The sequence below is a fragment of the Anomalospiza imberbis genome, chromosome 4, assembly GCF_031753505.1.
Source record: "Anomalospiza imberbis isolate Cuckoo-Finch-1a 21T00152 chromosome 4, ASM3175350v1, whole genome shotgun sequence".
Lineage (NCBI taxonomy): Eukaryota > Metazoa > Chordata > Aves > Passeriformes > Viduidae > Anomalospiza > Anomalospiza imberbis.
Window position 1 is genome coordinate 39,051,265 of NC_089684.1, and position 25,401 is coordinate 39,076,665.

A 25,401-nucleotide genomic window follows, 5' to 3' on the forward strand; every position below is an offset into this window, starting at 1 on the left:
CCCCTAGATAAGTCAGTCACCTGGCTGAAAAAAAAGAGACAGAGGTACAGAGGGCAACGTTTTCCTTGAGGACGCACAAGCAGCACCCTTTGAGCAAAGGCCCTGAGCAGGGAGTTGGCTGTGAGCCAGCAGTGGAGGCAGTTGGCTCCGTGTTCCCAGGTGTCAGCACACAGTTACCAGTGGACATCACTGGCCAGCACCAGACAAGGCCTCCATTGTGTCCACGGGGCCATTTGCAGCTGTCATTCTTCGAGACGCGCTGCGCGGTGATAGCGGAGGAGTGCGAGTCCCTGCTCCTCAGGAACATTCCTCTCCTGGCTTTGTTTCCTCTCAGGAAATCTTGGAAAGCAGATTCCATGCGCATCCAATGCTGCCCCCCAGCCTGTCACTTCTGTCACACAGAGGAGCAGCACCACCCACACCCTGCAAAGCACTCCTAGATGTACTCAGATGATGATTTCTTTTTGTACCTCTCAGGGGTCATCTGTGCTATTTAATATAAAAACAGCTTCTCAGTCACTCGTTCCATGACACTGCATCCGCTGGGATGGAATTAACTACAAAAAGGCGAGCTTATTCAAATCATCACCTTGCTGGGAGTCAGAGCAGCTTGAATATGGTAATTCAAAGCAGCAGGACTTCACAAACGAGCAAGATATGACACATTTGTCAAGTCATTGCCCTGTTCTGAAGTGGAGTTTCTCTAGAACCACTTACACTGAACACCATGTGAAATTGCATCCATTTAAAACTTTAAAAGTTCAGGAGAATTGTGATGTAACCTTGACCCACATGAGGAAAAGAATGAGGTCTCCCCATTCACTGTTAATGAAAAGCTTTTTCTGTTGAATGAGTGTTAAATGGCCACAAGTAGCTGTGACACTTGGGTCACCTTTAAGAGCCTTAATTTAGAGACAGAAGATTCCGTTGACATTGGAAAGCTTACACTTAACATAGGCCCAAACACACACACACACACACACACATTCCCACATTTCAAAGCTACCAAACTACAGCAACACAATCAATATTTTTCATCCTGGCTCCAAGGTTTTTATTTAGAATCAAGGTGGGGAGATTAATTTCTTCAGCTGCTGCACAATTTAACCAGCCAGGAAGTTCTATATAAGAAAATTTTAAATGGCTTTGCATGTTAATGTAGTATTCCTTAAAAAAAAAAAAAACAAACCAAACACCAAAAAAGAAACCAACTTGGAAGTTGTGGTTTCCTCCTCCACAAATGTATTTCCAAATGCTTTGGTAAATAAATAGAGCCTCCATTTCTTGGCACTGTTAAGCACAACACAGATTCAAATGTATTAAACATCTCTTATTTGATATATAGTTGGCTGAAACTTAAAACTAGGTAAACTAAACCAGAGCACAGACTAGTGGCTTTGAAGTATCAATAGGAGGTTATTTGCCACCTGACAGGCCTGAAGGAGGAACAGCCCAGCAATACACACATGTAGCTCACAACCTGTTGCTGTAACAAAAGAACTCCAGAGGCGTTTTCATTAATTAATATATTTTCTGCATTATAGTTAACATATGTACTTTCTTCGTGTCATCCTTATTTCGTTAAGTATTGATATTTTGTTATATTCAGACATGAGTACATTTTCAAAGTCTTTTGCAATAAATATCATAAAATAATAGAGATTCACATAATAAATATTCTTTACAATAAAAAAAGTTTTAACAGACTTTTGTCTTAAAAATAGTTGGGATTCAACTTTGTGTTTTATACATAAAATATACAAAAAAGGACCACAATCTGTGGCTAAGGCAATAAAATGGACAGAATAAAATTATAAAGTACAGAGCAGAGCTAAACTCACTAAGCCAAAGGATCACAAGAGACTTGAAGGATTCAAGAACATTTAGGTGACTCAATGACACCTGAAGGCTGTTTGGATATATGAACACCACCAACTTTAATATCAACTGATACTGACAGACTATAAAAACTGTATTAGGAGGGTGGAGTAAGCAATATCCTTCAAAGACTGGACAGCAAAAGAAACAAATGAGTATGTTGCAGCCACAATGTCTCCAATGTGAAGATCTACAAAGTGTAGCAAAAACTGAAGTTACACTGAAAAAGAAAAAAAAAAAAAAAAAAGCAAGGCAATTCTCAGGTCTGAGAATGTTCCAAAAGTTAAGAGAAAAAGAAAGGGGTGGGGGGGGAAAGATGCAAAAAGAAGCAAGCTGCTTATAGAAGAGTCAGGCCTTTCATTTGGTGAAGCCTTTATTTTACATCCCTCTCCAGAAAGAACACACACAAAAAGCACAAAAAGTTATTTCACAATCCAGCTCACTTAGGAAAGTTATTCTCCCCTGGCACTCAGGAGGTTAAGGAGAAAAAAAACATAACTTGCTGAGAACAAAAAAAAAAAAAAAAAAAAAAAAACCAAAAAACCAAAAAAACCCACCCTATCTTTGGGAAGATATTCACAGAGCAAGAAGCTTCAAGAGCCCAGTGAGCCCTCACTGTCTCTTTTCAGGAGTGGTTCAGTTACAAACTCAAAGACCCTGCCCAAATGAGTGGCAGGTGCAGATCCCAGGTCCACACTTACCAAAGAGCAGCAGCGACTGCGTGAAACGCTCCACACTCAGCCAAGTCAGTAGGAGGAGGAGAGCAAAGATGCAAGGGGAAGAACTCACGTGTCTGAAGTTGGGCAGACAGAAAGGAAAGGAAAGCAATAGTCCTCCCAAAATGGGGGAGGAGGGGAGGAAGAAGAAAAGATGGGGGAGGGGAAAAAAAAAAAAAATCAGCTACAACCTGAAAAACTGAAGTTGGAGGGAGTAAACCTCCCTCCCAAAATCATGAGGGCTTGCCCTGACCCCGGGAGGGGCAGCTCTCCAGTTTACAATAGACCGTGTTGGAGTTCTTGCACCGGCACCCTGGACGATTGACACGGTCGTAGCACCCCCGGCAGAGTTTTAGGCATCCTTTGGCCGGAGGGTAGCAGAGCAAGCAAGGCAGGAACAAGGACATGGCTCCCATGCACAGGTACCTAGAACAGCAGTGTGACTGGGAGCAGGAGCAGGGATTATCCGCGTACGAGTCCCCTTCATCGTCATTGGAACAGTGGTAGAAGATCCCTTTGACCAGGCACATGCAGGTGCCGTACTCCACCATGCTCTCAGCCGAGCACAGGCACTGCCGGTTGCAGGCCAGGCAGGAGGGCAGAGCCCGCGGCGCCGTGCACTCCCCGCACTTGCACTTCCCGCACTGTTCGCAGATGAACTTGTGCTGCGTCAAGTCCTCTTTCAAAGGCCCCTTCAGATCGTCCACGATCAGCGCCGACTGCTTGGGCTGCGCCCGGATTGTCCGGTCAGATCTGTGGCCGGAGCCCGGCCGGGAGGGCGGCGAGCGCCCCAGCAGCCCTTGCTCCGAGGAGGCGCTGCTGTTGCTGCCGGAGCTGGCCGCGCTGCCCGTGCTGGTCGATCGGCTCAGGACGGGAGCCCTGGTGTTATGCTGATGTGCCACGTGCCCCGCATGGCCGGGCCTGTGCTCGTAGTTGTTATTCACATTAATTGGTATAATCTCGTGAGTCCTCTCATGCTTCTCCTGCCTCGGCGCCGTCCGTGGACCCGACTTTTTCACCACCGACGGCCCCTCGGTGTATTCGTTGCTGCCCCTGATGGCTTTGATCTGGTCCAGTGACAAGATGGTCGTGGGCTGGCTGTCCCTGTCATAGTCCAAGCGCTGCCGGCTGTCCAGGGAGGGCTGCTGAATCACCACCAGGGAGCCGCCGCTGCCATGCTGACTTTGGGGCTCCATCTGTAGTGATCTCTGCTGCTGGCATTCAGCGGGAACCTGGCATGCATCTGAAATCCTGAAATAAGGAAGGAGACAGAAGGTGTAAATAAACACTGCATGTGTACATATACACACACGAGATCAAGGGCAGCGGAGGGATAAAGCACCGGATACTTTCTGAAAACAGAAATGATCTGGCAAAGCCCAAACTGCCCCAGCCACCTGGTACTGTTCACTTTCAACAGGGGATTAGAGCAGCGCTAAGGATCTGGCCAAAGTCCAGTAATGGGGAGAGTCTGGGTATGGCATCATAGATGAGGAATGCAAAGGAGACCCCATGCCATTAAAAAAAAAACTAAAAAATAAAAATCCAGTATTAACTTGTATGCTTTCTTGGCAAGCCATGGGAAGTGCCTCTCCCTTGCTACTGAACTCAACATCTGTCTCTATGAACAGCAATTCCAAATGCCCCTGACACTGAGCGGGAAACAGCCAAGAACACCACTACGTTCATGTTTCGTATGGCAGAGTGAGGAACGAGCCCAGTTCTCACTCTTCTGCCTGAATCTGCAGCATCAGAAAGTTCCACAGATTTGCTTCCTAGTGCATTTGGAAAATCTCCCTCTTAAAGTGACATATGTGCATTACAGAGTCCTGAACTAAGTGCTGTCAAGTGGCCAACACATTTTCTGTGAGAAAGTAACTCAGCCTACACATCTAATATGCTCCTTTATAAAATTAAAGCAAGGGTGAAAACAACCTGTTTTCAAATATTTCCTGACCACAGGCCAGAGTGTGAAAGAAAAATGGGATAGAAAAGGCTTAGATGAACTAGGTGTCAAACAAAAAGTACCTGAGCATTCATGAGAATGTTAAGAGCAGATAAAAAACCCTCAACAACAACCTCAAAACACAAACAGAGAACAAATCCATTTTCATAAGACAGACTAAAAGCTTCTCAAATAAACAGAACATCTGCTTGTCTATCTTTTAAGTAGTAGGAGAATAGTAGAGATGTTACATATTTCCATCCTGCCTAGCTAAGAGACACAAAGGTTGAGAAAACTGCATTGAGAAAACTGCAGTGACAGTTCCACACCTACACAAAATTGTAACTGAGTATCCAAGTGCCACATTTATGCAGGGAACCAAGACAACAAACTGTTTTTCTTTACTGTCAGCCAAAGGAAAAGTCCCTTTTCACTCCCCCTCGGGATGCCGTGTTTACCTGAAAGCAGAGAAAGTACTATCAAGCATTTCAAAAACTCATCCAATAATGCTATGAAGGTGTCTTGTGTACCCAGACCACAGCCAGCATGGAGCTGTTCCCCACTCCAGAGAGAAAAAGGCACTGAAAGAACAAGAAGAGGAAATGCTTCTTCTAGCAGGTAGTCACCATGGGCAGAAAGTGACAGCTTGTGCCGTGACACAAAGTCTTTGTCCTCATCCAGTAGTCAAAAATTTCATTTTACATCTAACATCACCTGTGTGGGCTTTGTGGTCACCAGATTAAACAGAAAAACCAAACACTCTCACTTCTAATTCATAGAACAGAATCACAGAATGGCTTGGTTGGAAGGAATCTAAAAGACTCTGCAGTCCCAAAGCTCCTGGCCATGGGCAGGGACACCTTACACTAGACCAGGTGGCTCAGAGCTCCATCCGACCTGGCCTTGGACACTTCCAGGGATGGGGCATTCACAGTCTTTTCCTGTGCCAGTGCCTCACCATCCTCCAGCAAAGAATTTCCTCCTACCCCACACAAGAAGCAGCCTTCTTCATGAGCACTGAATACAAATCTACAACAGACCAAGGGTGAATGAATGCGAAAAGGGAAAGATTTACAGCTGTACCCGGCAGAAGCTGGGCTCCCTAGGGGATGAAAAACAATATCCCAAGAAAATGCGAAAGACATCCAGTGCCATCTTTGGGGGAAAGCGCAACATCAACGCGGCGCAGACTGACAAGCCCAGCTGCAGACCGGGGCAAGAGTTGAACCAGCCACCTCCACCCCCGCGCAGATCGCTCGTAAACTGCTTCCCCCCCGGACAATAAAATAAAAATTAGTAAAACAAAATAATAAAATAACGTACTATGCAGGCGGCGAGAGCCCTCACGGTTCTGCACCCGGGGCTGCGCTCCCTCCCCGCACGTCGGGGGTGGGATCCCGCTTCCTTCCCCTTCCCCACACACGCTCGGACACTCCGCCAGCCCCCCCGTCCCGCCCTGCTCCGCCCCGCTCCCCGCAGCCCCGGGCGGGCGGCGGCGGCGGCGCGGCGCCCTCTGCGCCCCGAGCGGAGCGGAGCGGATCACGGCGCTGACGGAGAGGAAGGAAGAGGAGGGGAAAAGGGGAAGAAAAAAGTTATGAATGAAAACATAGACTTCCCCCCCCCTTTCCCTCCTTCTCTCTCTCTTCCTCAGAGGAAGGCAGATCTTAGCCCGGCGCTGCCTCGGGTGGGCAGATTACCTGGCGCTTAAGGCGGCAGCCGAGCGGCCGCTCAGCCCCGCGGTTTCCCCGCGCTGCGGCTCGGCACCCCTCGCCTCAGCCCCTCCGGCCCCCATCTGCGAGGAGCGTTTGGAGGGTGTTTTTGACGTTCTGCTCGTTTGCAGCCGGCCACGGCCCCCAGCAAGCCTTCCCGCAGCAGCCCGGTGCCTCCATTCCGGGAGGGGGACGGTGGGAAGGTGGTCGGGGCCGCCCCTCACCGGGCGGGCGCCGCAGCGCCCCGCGGCACCTGCTCGCTGCGGCAGCGCCGGCCCCGTGAGTGAGTGCACGGCGGGTCCCAACTTACGGATGTGCAGGGAGCCACCGGGAACGGCAAATCCAGCGGGCGGGGGGCGACGGGGCCTTGGCTCCTCGCTCTCTCGGCCCCCGGGACGGGGAAGGCCGGCGGGCTGCGCTCCTCGTCCCCGCGCAGCCCTCGCTCGCCGATCTCCACGTCCTACTGGGCCAGCGGAGAAAAGCCCCGCTCTCCTGCCCACCGCAGCTCCCCTCTCCCGGGGGTCAGCATGCAGCGGCCCCAGCCGCCCGTGGAAGCGGCGCTCTCCTTCGGCCGCAGTACTCTTGGTCCGGAGGCGACGGGGAGCAAATCCAGCCCTTCCTGCAAAGCGGAGGATCTGGATCGAGCCTCAGGCGGCTGCAGGCTGCGGCAGGCAGCGGGGCTGTTGCGATGCAGGTCTCTGGGAAGAGGCGGCGGGTGCGCGGCTCCTGCTCCGGCTGTTTGTTACTTCCCTTTGCGATCGCAGAGTGCAGGGGTGCGGTGCCGCTCCGGCGCTCGGCTTCACCGCATGGTCTTTGCCGCAAGTCCCGTCTGGCAAAGTGCAACCACAACCTCAGGTGCGAAAAATTTGGCTGTGTATTTTCTTTTTCGTTTTGATTTTTTATTTTCTTTTTAAAAGCGATCAAGAAGCGGCTCTGGCTCTCCAGGCAGAGCTCAGCGAACTGCGAAGGAAGGCAGCGGCAGCGCAATGCAATGGCCCTGAGAGCGCCCCGCACACAGCCATGTGCTGGCTGTCGCTGCCGGGGGCTGAGTGACAGACTCGGAGCAGGGGCAGGACGCGTCGGGGAGAGGCGACCCCGCACGCCGCAGTCTGGCACCGAGGTCTCCGCAGGCTCGAGAGGGTCGCGCAAAGCTCCGACGAGCCAGAGACCCCGCGTCGGGCGGGACGGGCGAGTACCGACCCGAAGCTTCTCTGTGAGCAGCGAATCGCGCCCAGCTCAGCGCTGCCGGCCCGGGGAGCCGAGCCCCGGTTCTCCCGCCCGGTGCCCCGCGGAGCAGCGAGCGCGGCTCGCCCGCACCTCCCTCACGCCTCGCAGCGCGGCCGCCCCCAGCGCGGCGCGGGGAGCCCCGGCCGCCCGCCCGCACCTGACCCGGCGGGAGGTGGGTGTGCGGCGCGGCGAGCGCCGCCCGGGCTTACCTAGGGCCGGGGTGAGCGCCCGCCTCCCGCGGCACATTGGCGGCGCGGATCCAGCCCGGGCAGTGCCGGCAGCCGCTCCGCGCTGCCCCGCCGCCGTTCCGGAGTGACTCGGGCCGCGCCTCGCCGCCTTTCAGCGCGCAGCCCCCGCCCGCCGCCGGCCGCGCCCCCCTGATGTCAGTGTGCCTCCGAAATCCCGGCGTGGATTCCCCGCCCACCCGCCGGGAGCCGCTCCCGCGCGGGCACCGCGGCTCCTGCGGGCCGCCAGGGAAGGAAGAAGGGAGGGAATTGAGGAGGAATGGAGGGAGGACCTGCCCCTCTCCGGCCCCGCGCTGTCCCGCAGCCTCGGCTCCTCCCGGCCCCGAGGCCCCGCCGGCAGAGGGAGCGCCCCGGGGACTCGGCCCGGCGGAGCTCGGAGCTGCCCAGCTCGCACACGCTGCCCCCGCCTGCGCTCGGCCGGGCGGGCAGAGCTCGTGGAACTGCCGCAGCAGCACCGGGCACTGAGCTCTGCTGTGAAGGGCTGAAGTTCTGCCACACTCCTCTGACAGCATTACAGACAGATTCCTGTGTTTTACCGTCAGCGCCTTTCATGCCAGGTGGAACAGCCCTTCGTTAATATTCACAAGGTGTTTTCTGCTTCTTTCAGACTATTGCAGAGGCAGCTGAGGACCCGAGAAGAGCATTCCCTCTTGTCATCCTGCCATGAGATAGGAAGAGGCTCTTCCCACCGTTTTACGGCTGACACTGCAGCACCAGAAATGATACGGGTTATCGACCCGGCTGTCTCTCTCCCACCTTTCCAGCCCTGCAAGTTCCCATCCAAAGCTCACCACTGCATCCCTGCCATGGTGCCAAAGAGATACAGGGATGCTTTCCAAGTCAGTAGTTTTATGGCCAGATATTGCCTTTGACATAAGATTTTTGGGAGTTTGGTTCGGTTTTTCTCAGTGAGTAGATTATTTTAACAGGCCACCAAAAGAACATGGGAAAGTGATATGAAGCACATCCAAATTCTGAGAATTTTTTCATAACAACATGTAAAGTATTGGAATAGTTGAGACTTCCAGTACTTGGCTAAACACCACTCAGCTTTAAGTTTATCTGAATCATACTAACAATCTCTTTCACAAAAAAAAAAAACATTCTCCCACCTTTTGCCCCAAAGAAAAGAAGTATGTGCTAAGGGTATGTGGAGCTGCTTAGCAGGAACATACATCTAAAAGCAAACAATCCCTACAAATAGGATTGTACCATAAAGGTGGCACTTGGTGACAGTCTGCACACCCAGCTCACACTCCTGGAGGTAGCACAGTTGTTTTTCATTAAACTTCACTAAGCTTGGAAAGAAATCACTTAAACTGCATTTTTGAAATTTTCATCATTATGCACAACCTTCACCCGAACCACCTATTTCTCTATGAAATAAAATTTGCACGCATTAGAGGTTGTATACTGAATACTAGAATATAGTACTAGTGGTAGTGTGACTCCTAATACTTCTGAGTTTGTAATTAACAGATTGCAGATACAGACAAACCATAAATACCATTCTCCAATGACAGAGGCTCAAAGGACAAACAAGAGCATAAAAATCCTTGGTGTGGAATAAAAGTATTCCAAAACAATATTTGATTTATCCATTAATATGGATTTAGAAAATGCGGCTGTTCACCAAAAGCATTCTCAGGCACACTTGAGCACAAAGTACAAAATCGTTTTCAGTGCAATCCATCTGAAAACTTTGGAACCTATAAAGAGTTACAAAAGCCTATATCTGACGGGAACAAAAAATCCAGCTGAAGAACCAAAATGACTAAAAAATTTGAAAAAGATACATTACTCATGCAGAGTAGTCTTAGTGGTGCAAGTTCACCTTGGAGCCTTTGGAGGTAGCAGGGGTCTGTTCTCACAGAAGTCCATATACATTTTTCCTAGGACACGACCATAAAAACACCTCAGTGCCTCTCCTTTCACATCTCTAAAGCCAGTACCACCTTAAAAAACCTATGCCAAGTGTAAGAGCTTGATTTTAGAAACATAATACCAGGCTTAAATGGGTCAGTCAAATAACCAAGAGTACTGGCAGGTGTTCACTATCACCTGGCACCTGAATTAATACTTCACTGAAAGAAGGGAAAACCCTCCAGCGATATCCAAAGGCTCTCCATGGGCTCAAGCAAACATTCCTGCACCTCACAGAAGTCCATCTTACTAGATTATTCCTGGAAACTATAGCAGTGAGAAATTCTGATTAGAAAAAGGAGAGCTACATTCTGGAGAATGAACTGGCACCTATGGCTATATCCTAGCATGGTCTTAATTTGAGGATTGATGCAAAGGCAGGAATCTGATGCAACCAAGTTATTTTCTATCTCCAAACCATCATCTAGAGGTGGCTCAGCTGACCCCAAGTCAATAGAGACCAGCCCTCTGTGCCTCAGAAAAACCTGCCAGAATGGGGTTCAAGCGACTGAATGATGGCCAAGAGCAGTGATCCAATCCCTGTTTCCACTTTCACTTTGAGGATCAGGTACTGGAGATAATCCCCATCTTCTGCAGTAAGATGCTACTTCTCCCTCACAGCAGCCTGAGTGCCAGAAGGTGCACTGGACAGAACAAAAGCACAATCCATACTTAGCTTTTTGTTTTTCTTCCTAATCCACACCTAGATGCAACTTTTATCTCTAAGTGACTTAACTGACCTTTGTAAAGCACTGGATAAACTGCAATCCTCCCACTATCAGTAACAACTATTTCTATGGTATATCCCACCTGGGAATATTATTCTATTTCTCCCTAAGCAGCATCTCTTAGCCTTTGCTAAGGTACAAATCCCAGTCCAGAAGGAAGACACACACTCAGCCCCAGTCACAAAGCCAACATGGCTTTGAGGAGACTCAGCAGGGGAAATGTTTCCCTTTATGCATGTTACTTGTCACTTCATAACCAATCTTCACAGCTGCAATGACATTTCTAAGATTACAGAGGAATTCAAAGGCAACTAAACACCCCCCTCCATTAGCATTTATAACAAAATTATGAACCAAATTGTTGTGTCAGTCTTACCTGTAGCATGTGTAGGTCAGGTACTTCCCTCACCAGTGATTATCTTGGAGAGGTGGTGTCAGGAGAACCAACTGGAACCTGCAGCTCCCCAAAGCTTTGTGTGTCAGCAACTTTTGAGTTTGTATCAGGTGAAACTTTGTAACTGTTAGTGCTTAAACAGTCTCAGAAACACTCAGCGCTTGTTGGGACAAGACCAGTGTAACTAATTTTTTAACACACCACTAGGCCTATATATACTACAAGGCAAGAGGAAATGGCCTCAAGTTGCACCAGTGGAGATTTAGATTGGGGATCAGGAAAAATTTCTTCACTGAAGGCACTGGAACAGGCTGCCCAGGGTGCTGGCTGAGTCACCAACCCTGGATGGATTTAAAAAATGTGTAGATGTGGCACTTAGGGACTGGTCTACTGGTGACTTGGCAACACTGGGTTGATGGCTGGACTGAATGACCTTAAAGGTTTTTTTCCAACTTAAATGATTCCATGATTTAAAAACTCTCCAACAAACCAACAAAAGCTATGGAACAATGCTGTAGTAACAAGTTTCTCAGCAACTCTCATGAAATCTTGCTGGCCCTGGCTTAAGCTGGCGCATGAGATGAATAAAGCTGCTCCCAAGAACCAAACACCATGGGTGCCATGGTGAAGGCATACCCTGACACATACAGTGAATCACTTCAGGGTAAGGAAGAGAAAGCGAAGGCTGATGTGGTAGCGTTTCCCATCACACTTTCTACCAGACAGGTTGACCTTTATCTGAGATCAAAGGCACGGGTGGCTGGGGATTTCTTCAGCTGCTGTGCAGGGGCTGTTCTCAAAGCTCTCTGAAGACACGCAGCCCGTGCGCCGCTGTCTCTTGCTGTCACTGCACGGGCTGGGGAAAGGCACACAGGAAATCCTCAGTTACAAATAGAACCTGTAGTTTTCACTTCAAGAGATAACATCAGTTTTTCTTAGAGGCAGAGGAGACAGTAATAGGCAGCAGCCCGGCAAACCTCCAAGAACAAAGGGACAAACCTCGATGTGAACCTGCCTCGTGAACATTTGAATGTGGAATCAAAGCATCTCGGGGAATTGCTGCAGAGAGAGGGGTTTAGTCTGTGCCCAAATTAAACAGGAAGAAAATGCCAAGGTCTGTAAAATAGGCTGAGAGTCTGAGAACACGCTTTCCCTTCCCCATCTCCTGCATTGTATCAAAAAAACCAGTATTTTCCTTGGGTAACCACAGGCAAAACTTCACTCTCCTAAGGATAGGCCACAGCAAGTCTCTTCATTTTCCACCACTCCTTTGATATACAGGCAACTGGTACCTCTACACCTCTCTTTCAGGTACCCATAGTTACTGTTTTCTGATCAACTTTAATCTTCCTAGGAGAACTGCCTCTCTAGCCTTCATGTGTAGCTGCTACATGGGTTGCTTGCATGTGCACAAGATATTCTGCTAAGCTACTGATCATATTTTCCTTACTCTGCATTAACTGTTAACTATTTTAGCTAATATGACTTCATCTGCCTGTATAAACAGCTTTGTGAAAAAAGGAAAACTGTCATTATTACTGAATACCAATCATAACTTACTCTCATCTACCATAAATAATCTGCAAGTCCTCATCTCCTGTCCTAGTGCTGAGCAAACTGCCTTTTCCATTCCACTGAGACACAATTCCTTGCACAGACACAAACCCTTCCCATTTCTGCTGGAGAAGTGGCTGCTCCCCAGGAGTGGGCTGCTTTACTGGGGGAAGAGGAGAAGCTCTCTGCTAATTTAAATACGTGGCTCTGTGCATGTTTTTATTATCTAAGCACTTGTGGCGACTCGGGCGTTAGCACAGCTCCAGGAATGCCTCCCGTTTATCAGGTTGTGCAATCCGTCACTGTCAGCTGAAGGAGGTCTCAGGAGCAGCGTTTCTAATTTGATTTGAAAATATACATGGAAACCTAAGCCTGCTTTTAGCAAGAATGATGGGGTTGGCCTAATGAACACAATCTCTCTTGTCGCTCTCGAGAACAGTGTGTCAACAACCAAAGTTTAGGTTCCCTCTGTGGCTGCAGCAGCTTCTGTGGGGAAGCAGTAGCTTCATGTCTGTGTCATGTACTTGGTTCTGCTTTATCATTGAAAAGCATTTCAGTGAGATTTTAACAGGCAAATGCAAACAGGGAGGAAGTTCTTCCATTGATCTCTTGAAGAGAAGTTTGCAACAGGCTATTTTTTTAATGGCAACTTCTTCCTCTGAGCCTTCGTACACTTGTGTGGTACCAAATGGTCCTAAGAAAGTGTGTATCTAGAGAGGCAGTTGTCAGCTCAGAAGCTGTCACTGCTTTCCCGCCAGAAACCGACTACAGGAAAAGGAACATGTCACAGGAGCCACACAGATTTCTGGCCACAGCATCACCCACTTCAGTATTTACAGATTTTAACTTCTCAGGGAAAAAAAAACAAAAACAAAAACAAAAACAAAAAAAAAAAAAAAAAAAAAAAACAAAAAAAAAAAAAAAAAACAAAACAAAACAAAAAAAAAACCAGATAAACAGCCCCACACCTTTCTTTTACTCTTCTGTTGCTGAAAAGATAAATCTCTTGCCACAAATCTACAAGACTACAGTGATGTCACTTTCCCACATCCCAACGAGAGAGTGATAAAATATAATTTGCTATTAACCTCTATTTTTTCATCCTTTTCCCATTTTCTGGGTCTTTCTTCTCTGACAGATTCTGCACTTGGCAGTTCAAGTATAAAGTGCCAAGACACCCCTGCATGTTTGATGTGGTTTGTTGTACTCTAGAAGAGCTTGTCAGGCACATCTTGGAATTTTGCTCCGTAATAACAACGACCTGCCAAGGAATATTCAGTGTCAAGGGCCAGATTCTATTCCTGGGGAAATCAAAGTGAACTTTGGTTCCCTATGAGATTGAGGAAGTCAGGAAACTATGGTATTTTGGACACAGTGTGAAAAATATTATCCCTTAAGAGCCTTTGGGTTGAAAAGGTCAGATTTCTTTCACCAAAGAGGACTGGGAAAACCCTTGACAGTGAAGAACAGAAAACACACATGCCCTTGCACATACTGTCACATTGCTGATGAAAACCCCCCTCATTTCCATCGGGGTGGAAGACAGGCTGCTCTAGTTCCACACAAGCCACGGAGAAAGCTTGCACTGCCTTTCCTGCTGGCTCCCACCCAGGAGGACATGTACAGACACACACTTAGCATAGGGAGGTTGTGACACCAGAAACTCTGTGTTTGTGTGTGTTGGGGGGGTGGTCTCTCTTTTAGATTCCCTCCATGACTCTTTATTTTGAAACCACTCCTGTGATTCTTGTTTCTTTCCCTGATCAATTAAACATGCTGTCCTTGAGAAGCCAGAGAATTCCCATCTACAAAGACCACACCTATTACTGAAACATACCTTGTTTAAAGTATCTCAAAGCCTAGCCAGGATTGTCTCTATTGCCTCCCAAGTTCAGTAGTTTTGAAATTTATGCAGAAAATGGATTTTCCTCCTAAATTAGCCTACCCACTAGCCTTCCAAAACACTGCAGTGATTCTGCTGCAAGGTGAAATTTCTTGGAGCAGCACTGTAATACCAAAGCATTCCCAAGGGAGGGATTGCACTGTTGCCTACAGCAATCCTTCCATAGATTTTCAGCAGTATAATCCAGCCTAAAAGAAGCATCTGAATAAAGATAAGAATGACAAGTGTGCCCAGTTGAAAAACAGAAAACACACATTTTATATTAGCTTAGAACTGTGGACATAATTGCCTGGCTGAACTCAGTGTTTGCAGCAATTCCCTATTTATTAAACAAAACAAAACAAAAAAATCCCTGACAACAATTCCCTAGTGGGTTCTAGTCTTTTCTACAAGGAAGGCCAGACAGAGATCTCAGAGTATTCAAGAAAGGTCATCTTCAGCTCCAGCAGATATTGAGGTCAACTGCTCAGCTATTATTTATGTCCATACCTCTCAGAGTAGTGAAATAGCTGTCACCCACCACCTGGCTGGATTTCAGCTCTGCAGAGGGCAGTTATCAAAACCTAAACATCAATCTGTTAGAATTTACACACCACTCTGTTCTCATAGCAAACCAGCATGACTTTTCTAATTCTCCTGCAAATGTACCATTTTCAGAAAACTTAAACCTTTATGCACCTAAGATCAATATTCAATATATTTTACCATATTCTTTGAGTCTTTGCTGCAGGTATTGTACAGGGGGAAAAACAAACAAACCAACACCACACCTTTCTTTTACTCTTTTATGGTTGAAAAGACATGGAAAAGATCTCTCACCACCAGCCTACAAGAGCACAGCAGCTCAGCAGTAGCACTACTCGTATTTCATCACACACCAACAGTGTGAAACATGGGAAGCAAATGGAAAACAACATTTTTGGAGCTGGACTGATGTCAAGAATTACCTTTCAAAACCATCTGCTGTTTTTTGTAAAACTTGCCACATGAAAAAACAACAACTTTGAGTCAATTACAAACACTCCTGTAGATTCATTAGCTCCTGCAGACTTAAATTTTCCAGGGTGCCAATTGCTATAAAATAAAAGTGCTCAGCACTTCTTAGGAAGACACAGAAAGAATTATTTGCTCAGAGTTCTTTCTAAAGCTGGAAGGGAGAATTCTTGTTGTCAGACCTCTCTGGGCAAAAAAAAGAAAGGTTGAAAGGAAGGATCATGTCAGGAAAACCAAGATGAGATGCTGAGAATTTGCAAGGCATGAATTTTCTAAATCAAATCCCTCTTTCCACATGCTGGGTATTAGGATACCGATATATATCCTAGCTTGTGTTTATAAAGATTCAAAGTTAATGTGAGAGATGTAGTAAATGTGGAATTATTCCCTGTCTGCTCCTTGAGGAATAGCTAAACCAGCCCTACTGTTGCTGCTAAAGGTAGCCTAGACAGGAGACAGTTGGTGCATCAGCTCTGTTTTAAACTTAGTTTTCAGACTAAAATTTAAGAAGACCGAAAAAAAAAATTTCTCAGTGTATTTCATGACAGGATAGCTCAGCCAAAACCCATGAATGTAACTGCATTACTTGTTTGTTTGAGGAAACTTGCCATGTTCCAAATCACCTCCACATCATCAATATTTTCAGTGCCAGTGGCTGCTCTGCTGAATTGTAGAGGAAAACAATCCTTCCTGGCAGGGAATGGAAATGAAGCAGCACAACAACACCTCTGTTAAGAGAGATGACTTCCAAAGGTGTCACAAGAAGAGCTGACTAGGACAGTAGTTCCAGGGAAGGAGGAAAGTGGAAAGGACAGAAGCTGACAAGAGCTCAGCAGGAGTAGATCGATACAGACAGACTGATGTTTTGTCAGAAAAGTGTAAAAAGCTTCTTTCACATTTCACAAGGGGATTTATCACTATAGTTCCTCTGTTTTCAGCAGCTTTCCCCCTGTATCCAAACACCATGCTTGAAGGCACTTTGTTCCAAGTTATTCTCTGCTGGGAGGTAAGTGAACACCACCTATGCTGAGACAGGCAGTGACCAAGCTTCTGGAAAACAAACAGCCTGGTGGCATAGTCCATATCTTATTATATACATTACTTATTAGCAGTGATTAAATTAATTGCTTTATCTGTAAGCAACTAAGAGAGGCTGACAGCTCCTGTGCTGAGGGGGTGGCTTGGTGGGAAAGGCCCAGGAAGGAGCAAACCTCCCTGCGTCCCTGCTCCGAATGCGCTGTTGCAGAAAGGCTTTGGCCAGGCTACATTCTGTTCTTACTTTGTGTTTCTCTGTTTCCCCACCCAACTTCACACAAATTCTTACAAAGGTTATGTACAGACTTGTACAAAATGGAGACTGACACTGGCTCTTGGAGGGTTTCCCAGAGCAAGTTTAACAGAGATTATATAATACATTACATCTGTGTTGGTTGGGTTTTTTTTATTTTTAATATAGATGTTATTACACTACCAGTTTGTCCTTCCTAGCTTAACCCTCCAACCACCCTTTCAAAATAGTTCATTATGTTCTGCAGAGAATACAAACCTGAGGTTATGATGTGAGTTTTGTTTCCAGCCCTCACTTAAGACAGGACACATGTGTTACAACTGGAAGGGCTCAGCAAGCCACAATCACCATTATTTTCCTTCCACACACACTCTACTATCAAAGTCATGGGGGTGGGGGGGTCCTTAATTGATGGAATTTTAGAGCTAACACAGAAATTTGCTTTTGTATCCTATTTTTAAATCAGAAGTCTCCCATTAGTCTGCACAGCTTGGGCTCAACTTCTGTGGCTGTGACCCTTCCTCCCAAGACAATCCAGCAGGATAAATCCAGCTTAAAATCATAGGGAAGTTATTAAGGATATTGAGTATTCTCAAAAAACTGGGCTAAGTCACATCCTAATAGAACTGACTGCAAGATATAAAGCCCACTTTTGTGCAAAGCTGTCTCCAAGATGCTCTTCCTGTTGTTATTGCTGTGGGTTTTCCTTCTTCTCCATCTCATTGTTTTTCTTGTGGAATTTAGAAATCCCCACTTCTCCTCAAATCTTTATTCCCCCAACTTTTCTTGTTCTCATTGAGAAAAGGGGCAGAATTCCCCTCCTCTCTCTTGATACCGTTACTGGACCCTAAATTTCTGAAAAAATCAGAAGAGGAAGATCTGTGTCTTACCTTTTTTGGTTCTGAAGTAATCTCTGCCACCTTCTATGCACCTCAAGTGCATAGAAGGTGGCAGAGCTTGAAAGAGTCAAGCTCCAGAGACACACCTGCTACTCCAGTGCTGATGGGGTTAATGAGATCAAAGCCAGACACCACTTTGTGCTTAGTAGTGAGACAATTCCTACCACAGGCTAGGGTGACTGCAGCCCTCCTTCAGCTCACCTAAATCAGCATCAAAATAACACAAATCAGGCCCTACTCTGATTAGAATCAGTATTCCCACTTTCTGTCTCCTTCCAACTCCATCAACCCCCACGTATTTCCACAAAAAATCAGTCAGTGATGAATTCCAGGGTAACTTTTCTAATTCACATGTTTATTTTCAAGCATTTCCTCCATCTATCCCCTCTCCCACCCTCACCCCGCTGTCATTAATCAGTAAGGGCTTCATGTGCTCCAAAATCAGCTCTTACCTCTTCACCCAGCAGACAAAGCGATCCCAAAATTCAGCTCCCCAACAGCCAAGTAGGTAAAGAACAGCTCTCCCAACATCTTCTCTTAAAGTCTCCCCAGACAACCAGTGCAGGAAGGGGCCAAACAAAGCTGTATGCAGCCAATTGTGTTATCAGGGCACTTGGCACTACCAGCTGATCCTTGATTACTATTCATCCATCAGGAAAATAAAACACCCCTTTGTAGTAAAAGTGTAACCGGTTACTATGAGGCATTACACATTAACAAAAGCAGCTTTTTACCAAAATCGCAGATGATGAAAGCCTGGAAGTGGAATCAGACCAAGGTAACTGGTTGTTTCTGTGTGTTTCAGATAGAAAGCTGACAATTTAACCAAGATTTTCACAGTGCTAAGAAGAAAGTGGTGGGCCAGTTGTGTCACATATTTGTACATAAAGTGGTAGTGAGTTCCATAAAAGAAATTTAAAGGATAAAATTGTAGCAACCTTTGTGGTATAGAATCCTACATATGCTACTGCCTGCACTACAGCAACCTCAGTTTTCACAGGGTCTTGAATATTTTTAACAGCTATTTTTACCATTTTTGTGCTTTTCTTGAAATCCACACAGACACTTTTGATATGCTTTCAGATTTTCCTTTCCTTTTTTTAAACCTAAGAGTACAAATCATTAAAGAGCACAGCTATCTGAAAGGCAGATTTTTCACTAGGCAGAAGGCTTGGTGGAATAATCCCTACTTAGGTGGTGAGGAAGCATTCCAGAATATTAAAGGATTTGTTTGTGTGCTAATCTACTTAAGCACCCATAGGCTTTAACACCCACAACTTGTGTGCTTTAGGGATCTCTCATGTCCATGGCTACTCTCACTGCCACAGCGCTGCATTAAAGCTGCAGATTCAGACTGCAAGCTGCTGATGGGACACCTGGAAAGAGCTGCATGGCTTTGGTCCACCCACCCACAAATCCTGCTCCACATTCCTGTATTTTAGGTGCAGTACCAACGCACAGGTCACTCTGCTTCTGACGTCCTGTGGTCCCACATCCCAGCCACCCAACTCTGGGACAGGACAGCAATCCAAGCACCAGGAGCCCCCTCACAGGCCCTGCAAAGGAGGCTGTATGAGCACGTTTCACACCCTCAGTTTGGGGAGAACTCACTGACAGGAAAGCAGGGTAGCTTTAAAGGCATTAAGTAGAGCAGGCTTGGTGTAAGCAGCTGCCCCTGTGTGAAATCCGGAGCTCTTGCCAGTGGTGTGGAGGAAAGACATGACCTCATTATTCTACAGCCCAGATAATCTGTTCCTGGATAAAGTGAGAGCTGACAAGTGTTTCACCTTGAACGTTATCAAAGCCCTTTCCACACCTGGCTGATGGCAGAGCCATTTTACCAAACAGGGATGTGAAAACTCCTCAGTGTTAGCAAAAGAGATAAAAAAATCCCTGGGGTGCGTGGTTAATGCCACACACACACAGGTATGAGAGGAAGAGTCCAGCAGCATTTCCAGAACCATTTAGGCAAACAGGATATATTTGCACATGTGGATAAAATATTTTTCTCAGTGTATTGAGGGTTGCTGCCCTCAATTCCTTCCATCTACCTCAAAGCACTTTCTCTAGTTAAGTGCTGAGGGCCTCTCCTGACATCAGCTGCCCCATCACCACCTCCAGAAAGGTAATTCACTTCTCAGCTGGGATAAATCACTGTCTGGACTACCTTCTAGTATCTTCCCAGTGGTTTCCAAGTGTGATTCCACTCCCCTTATCTTTTAGTCAGGGGAACCCAAGCTTTAATGTCATGGATTTTACACAGGCACACACAGACAACACGCTAGCCTCCAATTTTGTTGGAAGGGTATCACAGAATCATTTAGGCTGGAAATGAACCGTTAAGATCATCCAGTCCAACTGCTGGGCCCACAATCAGTTTGAGCAATGGCTTCACGCTAGTCCAAGGGGAAGGAATGTCATCTGGTTGTCATTGCCTTCTCTCACAACACCTGTGCTCTCGCTGGAATCCTGCCACACAAACACAGAGAGGGGCTCTCCCCCCTCATCCCTCCTGTCCTTGGCAGGCCAGTTAACAGTGAAAACACACATCTCCTTCTCTGTCAGGGCTCTGGAACTTTTGGATTTAAGTCTGCATGGAAGACTGACACCATTTAAAATGTTTAACACAGAACACATAAAGCCCTGGTGAAAACACTCAGTGAAGTTTCCAGCAGAGGAGGTACACTTGCAGAAGGAGCAGACGCAAACTTCAAGATCAGGAGGAGGTTTCAGCTGAAATATTTGTCTTCCTGATGCTAGCCTGCCAAATGGGCAAAACATGCCCAGCCACAGCAGCAATTCTGCCTCTGGCACCTACTACCTTGGAAAAGCTCCTTATCGAACTGCACACATTAATATCACCTGTGGTATTGTCTTCCATGCAAGGAAAAAAACCCATCAGCAAAAGATTTTGGGGTTCCAAGGAGACAAAAATTACTGTAAATCACTACAACCATAGCAACAATATTAAATACAAATACAAAGGGGTCCCAATGTAAAACTGATTTTCCAAATGTAACTCTGCCCCCACTGCAAACCACTTCCTATGCCCCAGACTGCATCAGCACAGGAGTGTCCAAAGGCTCAGGAGTGTGAATGGAAGCACAGTCGGTTTTATCCCAACTTTGGGATCACAGGAAGCAAGGCAAGTTCTTTGTGTCTGTTTTTTACTAATTCTTTCAGGGTTTTTTGCCAAGGTTATGACACTTTCCAGCAGGTGACTATTCATCTTTGAGGTCCAATTCCTCCCAAATTCTCTCACTACATACTAGGATATCATCACCCCCAGACATCAGCATTTCTAGTGCTGGCAGTTCTGTTTCACCCATACATCAGCTGCTTTCTCTGGCAGAGCCAGCCAGAAAGAACCAAAACCCTTCAGGGTCTGGCTCCTCACAGCCCTGACTGCAATAGGCAGAGACAGTTCTCCTGCCCACCAAACTGTGTCCATCACTGAACTTCATCTTCCTGGGCACTACAGGGCAAAACACCACATTTGACTTCCACTTTTCCCCTCTCCACACCCCATCAGCAGAATCAGACTCCTACTTCACCAGGAAACATCACTCCCAGCCTTCCATGGATGCTCAATTCCTGGAGCATTGTTTGGCATGTGTCCAGCTTCCAGGGGAGAGTCACCATACTTTGACATTCAAAATGAGTAAAGAAGCTGAAAGGAAAGAGCCAGGATACAGAATCCACAAAAATCAGCTTTAAGGACATAATTTTTAAAGGGTTGACAAGTCTAAATTCAATTATTTTGAATACCCAGCTTTGAAAGAAATTATCTTTATTCTGTCTCTGATGTTTGCCCTTGCACCTGAGGTTGGTAAAGCTTATGTTCTGTTTAGAGGCTGCAGGAAAATTATCCACAATAAACCTCATTCTTTCTTCTAGGATTAAGAACTGTATATCATACTTGCAGTGAAAATCTGTTTTATGCATTAGGTAGAACACAGGACTGAACTTTTTTTCAAGTTAAGTGAAGACAATTCTGCGTTTTTATCATAAGTATTCTCCTGGTCATTTCTATCCGAACTGTCAAAAGACATTTTATACCATTTTGCAAGAGGTTGTTATTGGAAGAAAAAAGGTAGATTTTTTGTATTTAAACAAAGTGTGCCTGAAAAGTTGAAAAGTTGATTCAATGTTAACAATTCTGCAACTCAACCAGCGTTTGGGCCAAAAACCAGCTCCAAAAGATAAGACCAGGCAGGAAGAAGACTGTGTTTCTAAAAAACTTAAAGAAGTAAGCCTAGGAAGTCTAAGCAGTTAAAGAGAGGATGGGACAGAGATATTCTTCTCAGATGCCTTCTCTGTTGAAATTCACTGAGCCTCAATCCTTTTACTGAAATTAAATCTCATGGAAACACAACAAAACCCAGAGAGAGTGCCTCTTTGAGTTGCTCTGCAACACAGAGGTGTTCAGGCTTTTATGGGATCACAATGCAAGAGATTTGAGTGGATGCCAAGGCACGAGGTGTTCAGCAAAACATGTTGTGAGGAGTCAGCTCTGAATCAAAACTTGCTCCTGTAAATGACAGGAGATGCTCCTGGAGTGCTCTGTCCTACAGTGCCCTCATCAGTAAGTTCCAACAAGAGGCTCAGGGTGCAACAGCTCTCAGCAAGCTGGATTATGAAAGGGCTATACTGCCCCTGTGTTTTGAGCAAAACCAAATTTTTGGTCATTTTCCAGAATTCTGATACCAGTGTTTCAATTTGCTCAGTAGCAGTGATCTTTCTTCAGGAAAGAGACAGGGAATCATCATACTGGCAGAGTTTTCCAAACAGAATTTTCTAGGAGCAACAGACACCTCCTGGGGACTTCACAAATTTGTCATTGCTTATTTTTTTTAAGAATATCTTACTTTTCTGAAAAAAATCAAATTCCACAAACCCAAGGATAAAAAGGGGAGCTTCCTACATTTAAAATCACTTCAGGCGTAGGGGTGTTTATCAAGAGATTTGGTGCCAAGTGGATAAATGTGGCACCATACAGGTACAAGGATAAATGTTTGCAGGGATGGGATTTTTCCCAAGGCACAAACAGCAGACATGGGGCAGCATTCTCTCCAAGTGTCCTAAAATTCGATGTGCAAAATTTCCCTCTGATGGCAGCAGGGTTCCACAAAGGGACAGGGCAGCCAGCTCCTACCTGCCTCTCTTGGAGTTTCTCAGTTCACATTCACTCCTTGGTGCATGTTCCCAATAAACCTGAGCACTTTCCCAAGGAATGGCCATCTAGTTTCAACACTCATCTGGAGCAGCACATAGTGTTACTTTTAGGCTACAAAATCACAAACAGAATTAATTATTGGCAGTGAAAACTGCAGTCTCTCTTTCCACCCTTCAGGAGTAGACTCTGGAGTGAAGTGCCAGGGGATAAAGGTATGGCATTTAATTTCTGGAAACCTTAAAAATTTAATGGTTATGATGGATGGTTCACATCCTGAGCTCTGAGCTGGAGTATGCAGAATTTAGAAAAGAAGAATAAAGTAGTTTCAGATGCAGTCTTGATCCCCAAGGCAACTCTTCCAGTTTATAATTTTCTTAATTCCTTCTGTCTGTTGGACTATTAAAGAGTCAAACAATGAAAAAAAGAAAAAACCTCATACACATCAGCTGAACTAAGTAAAGGACCCCCTCTTCTTCATCCTCTAATCCTTTACAGCAATAATAAAATTAAATGTTAATTATGACAACAATAGGTTAGAATGAGAGTAATAAAAAAGCTGTCATTTAAAAATAGTAGATTTCTGCTTAAAAGCTACAAAATGTGTACAGTGTGGAACTAAGTAAAGAGAGAAAAACCATAATCAAGGTGAAGAAATTACCTTTCTTTTGAAGTTTGTGTTGGTTTTGGTTTACCTTTCCCTTTATGTCTGGACTAGAAAAGCTCAGCCTTTCTATTGTGGGGAAAAAAGCTGAATATTAGTTTGCTTAACTGCATTTCATCCTGAGTGCAACAGCAGAGAGCCCACAAGGACCTGTCATCATTTCAACAGATGATATAACAAAGAAACAACCTGAGGAGATTTTATCTGTCCCTGAAGTATTTTGTGGTCATTTATAACAGTTTTTGCAAGGAGGTTTTCTCATCCATTAATTAGGGTTCATTATGGATTTTAAGCAGCCATAATCTAAATAATCTATTTTAAATAATAGTGATATTATACTATTTAAATAATAGTAATATTATAACATATTTTTAAATAATCTATTTTATCAACATTCCTATTCATTTTGATGGAAACGAACACCAACAACAAGAAACTTTTTTTGACACCTGGCAGTGGGTTCAGGTTGGTGAAGGGCTGGACAGTTTTTTAAGGTGCCTATCTGCCAGCATGTCTAAAAAGGAGCTGTTGAAGACCAAAGATAAATGTTTGGCTGTAATCAATCAGGATGCCTTGGCTTTATCTCAGAAAGCCTGTCTGGCAGCTTTGCTGGAGATCATAAATAAAAAAATTCACAATAATTTTAAGAACTTTTTGTAATGAGGCCACTCACTGGGATGGTCCCTGGCATCAAACTGTGGTTGAGGCAGGAACAAATCTGTTGCAGAAGCAAATTTGTTGCTTCTCTCTTTAGGGCCAAGAATACACCAAAATTCAGAATTTGATCTTTTGGGGATTTTTTGATACATGGATATACAACTGAGATAAACTGACTTAAACCAGAAATCTACCTCTAAAAGGCAAGTTAAACCACTGAAATGGTAAAATCTAAAGTTTAGGACAATGTCTATGACACTCAAAACTTCCACAGGGACTTTTATTACAGCAATTCTGCATTCAGTTAACTCCAGACACTCCACTCGCTCACAGTACAAAAACTCTTTGGCTTCTAACAGCTTCACAAAGGAAATCTGCCATTCACACAGTGAATGGGGTATGTATTAATTTGCCTTTCAGAGCATGTGCAGTCCACTTTGCTGCTGGTAATCTGCATAAAACTGGATTAACGAGTCGGGAATCCTTGGGCTCACGACCGTCAGCGCGCTCCAGAAGTGCTGGCCCCTGATAGATTTGGCATGGATGTCTTCCTGAAGAGCTAGAAGGGCTGCTTCCCTGCAGACTGCTGCTATCTGCAAAAAAACAACAAAAAACCCCAACCATACAGCATTATTATTATTATTATTATTATTATTATTATTATTATTAACATTACTTGAAGAAAGAGAACCCAACAACATCAAATCACTCCAAATGCCAAATAATCACAAGTAGAGTTTTTCCAACTTTTTAATTTTTTTTTAAATAAATGAGATCGTGATTAGGACATCCAAAAAACAGGATGTAGCTCAAACTTCAAACCACAGTTACATTACATTTCACATTACAGCATGCTGCAAATTAACTCACTAATCATATTACCTTGTGTTAAACTCCCCACAACACCTGATAAATTCAAATCCCAACCACTGGCAATACATTTTTCCATCCCCAAAGTGCAAGAGCAGATATTCCCAGGCTCTGCGGGCACTTTTCTTTCCCAGCCTTGCACTGGGAAAGAAATAAAAACAATTAATTCCAAAAGGAGGCTCAGAGGAGAGGGGTGTGTGGAAGGGGAGGAAGGTTAAGGTCTCATACCCTGCAATGTGTTTTTAAGCTCTCTGGACTTCAGACAGCGGAAACAGACTGATGCCAGTGTCACTCTAAAGACACATTACTGTGGTGAAAGGAGCTTGTGGAATGAAAAGAGATATTGTGATTTCCAGTGCAACAGGGAAAACAGTGATTGATATTGACTGCTCCCTTATATCTGTAAATGAAAGAGCTAACTGAAACACATTTGTCCGGCTATTCAGCATATTTTCTCTGTTTGTTCACTTACTGAAAGGAGTTCCCTCGCTTATGCTCTGCTAATGGTTGCCAAAGCCGTTTAGTAGCTTTTTAGGGGATTTAGCAGCATGTTTAGGAAGCTTTCACAAGAAAACATGCATGGATTTAGATGGCTTTGTCAAGTTACAACAATATTACTATTAGTTCTGTGCTGC

At 45.4% G+C, this 25,401-nt stretch overlaps 2 protein-coding genes and 1 long non-coding RNA gene across 8 annotated transcripts in view; all 3 read right to left on the reverse strand.

Annotated features, from left to right (window-relative positions):
* Positions 1 to 1,511: 1,511 nt before the first annotated feature.
* SPRY1 (sprouty RTK signaling antagonist 1) lies at positions 1,512 to 10,864 on the reverse strand. Of its 5 annotated transcripts, XM_068187929.1 has the most exons (3): positions 7,685 to 7,810; positions 6,559 to 7,459; positions 1,512 to 3,845 (listed from the first exon to the last, which is right to left on the reverse strand). In XM_068187929.1, exon 3 carries the CDS (start codon positions 3,788 to 3,790, stop codon positions 2,828 to 2,830), a length of 963 nt encoding a protein of 320 aa, XP_068044030.1. In that variant the 5' UTR covers positions 3,791 to 3,845; positions 6,559 to 7,459; positions 7,685 to 7,810; the 3' UTR covers positions 1,512 to 2,827. The 5 variants fall into 5 exon arrangements, with proteins under 5 accessions (XP_068044030.1, XP_068044031.1, XP_068044028.1 ...); XM_068187930.1 differs by lacking the exons at positions 6,559 to 7,459; positions 7,685 to 7,810 and adding an exon at positions 10,748 to 10,864; XM_068187927.1 differs by lacking the exon at positions 6,559 to 7,459 and having other exon boundaries at positions 7,685 to 7,842.
* Positions 10,865 to 17,250: 6,386 nt separating this feature from the next.
* On the reverse strand, positions 17,251 to 20,078 carry LOC137472632 (uncharacterized). The gene is made up of 2 exons (XR_010998323.1): positions 17,855 to 20,078; positions 17,251 to 17,603 (listed from the first exon to the last, which is right to left on the reverse strand). It is a non-coding gene; the product is annotated as an uncharacterized lncRNA (long non-coding RNA).
* Positions 20,079 to 24,162: 4,084 nt separating this feature from the next.
* The window catches only part of AFG2A (AFG2 AAA ATPase homolog A), a 162,931-nt gene continuing 161,692 nt past the window's right edge, over positions 24,163 to 25,401 (reverse strand). Inside the window, exon 16 of one of the 2 annotated variants that reach the window (XM_068187932.1) lies at positions 24,163 to 24,489. In XM_068187932.1, the coding sequence (XP_068044033.1) occupies positions 24,313 to 24,489 (177 nt within the window). In that variant the 3' untranslated portion in view covers positions 24,163 to 24,312. The remainder of the gene's footprint in view (positions 24,490 to 25,401) is intronic. The other variant, XR_010998324.1, reaches the window with a different exon arrangement.

What these genes read in the sequence shown, in the direction of transcription:
- SPRY1 (XM_068187930.1), bottom strand. Translation starts at nt 3,790, where the DNA reads ATGGAGCCCCAAAGTCAGCATGGCAGCGGCGGCTCCCTGGTGGTGATT.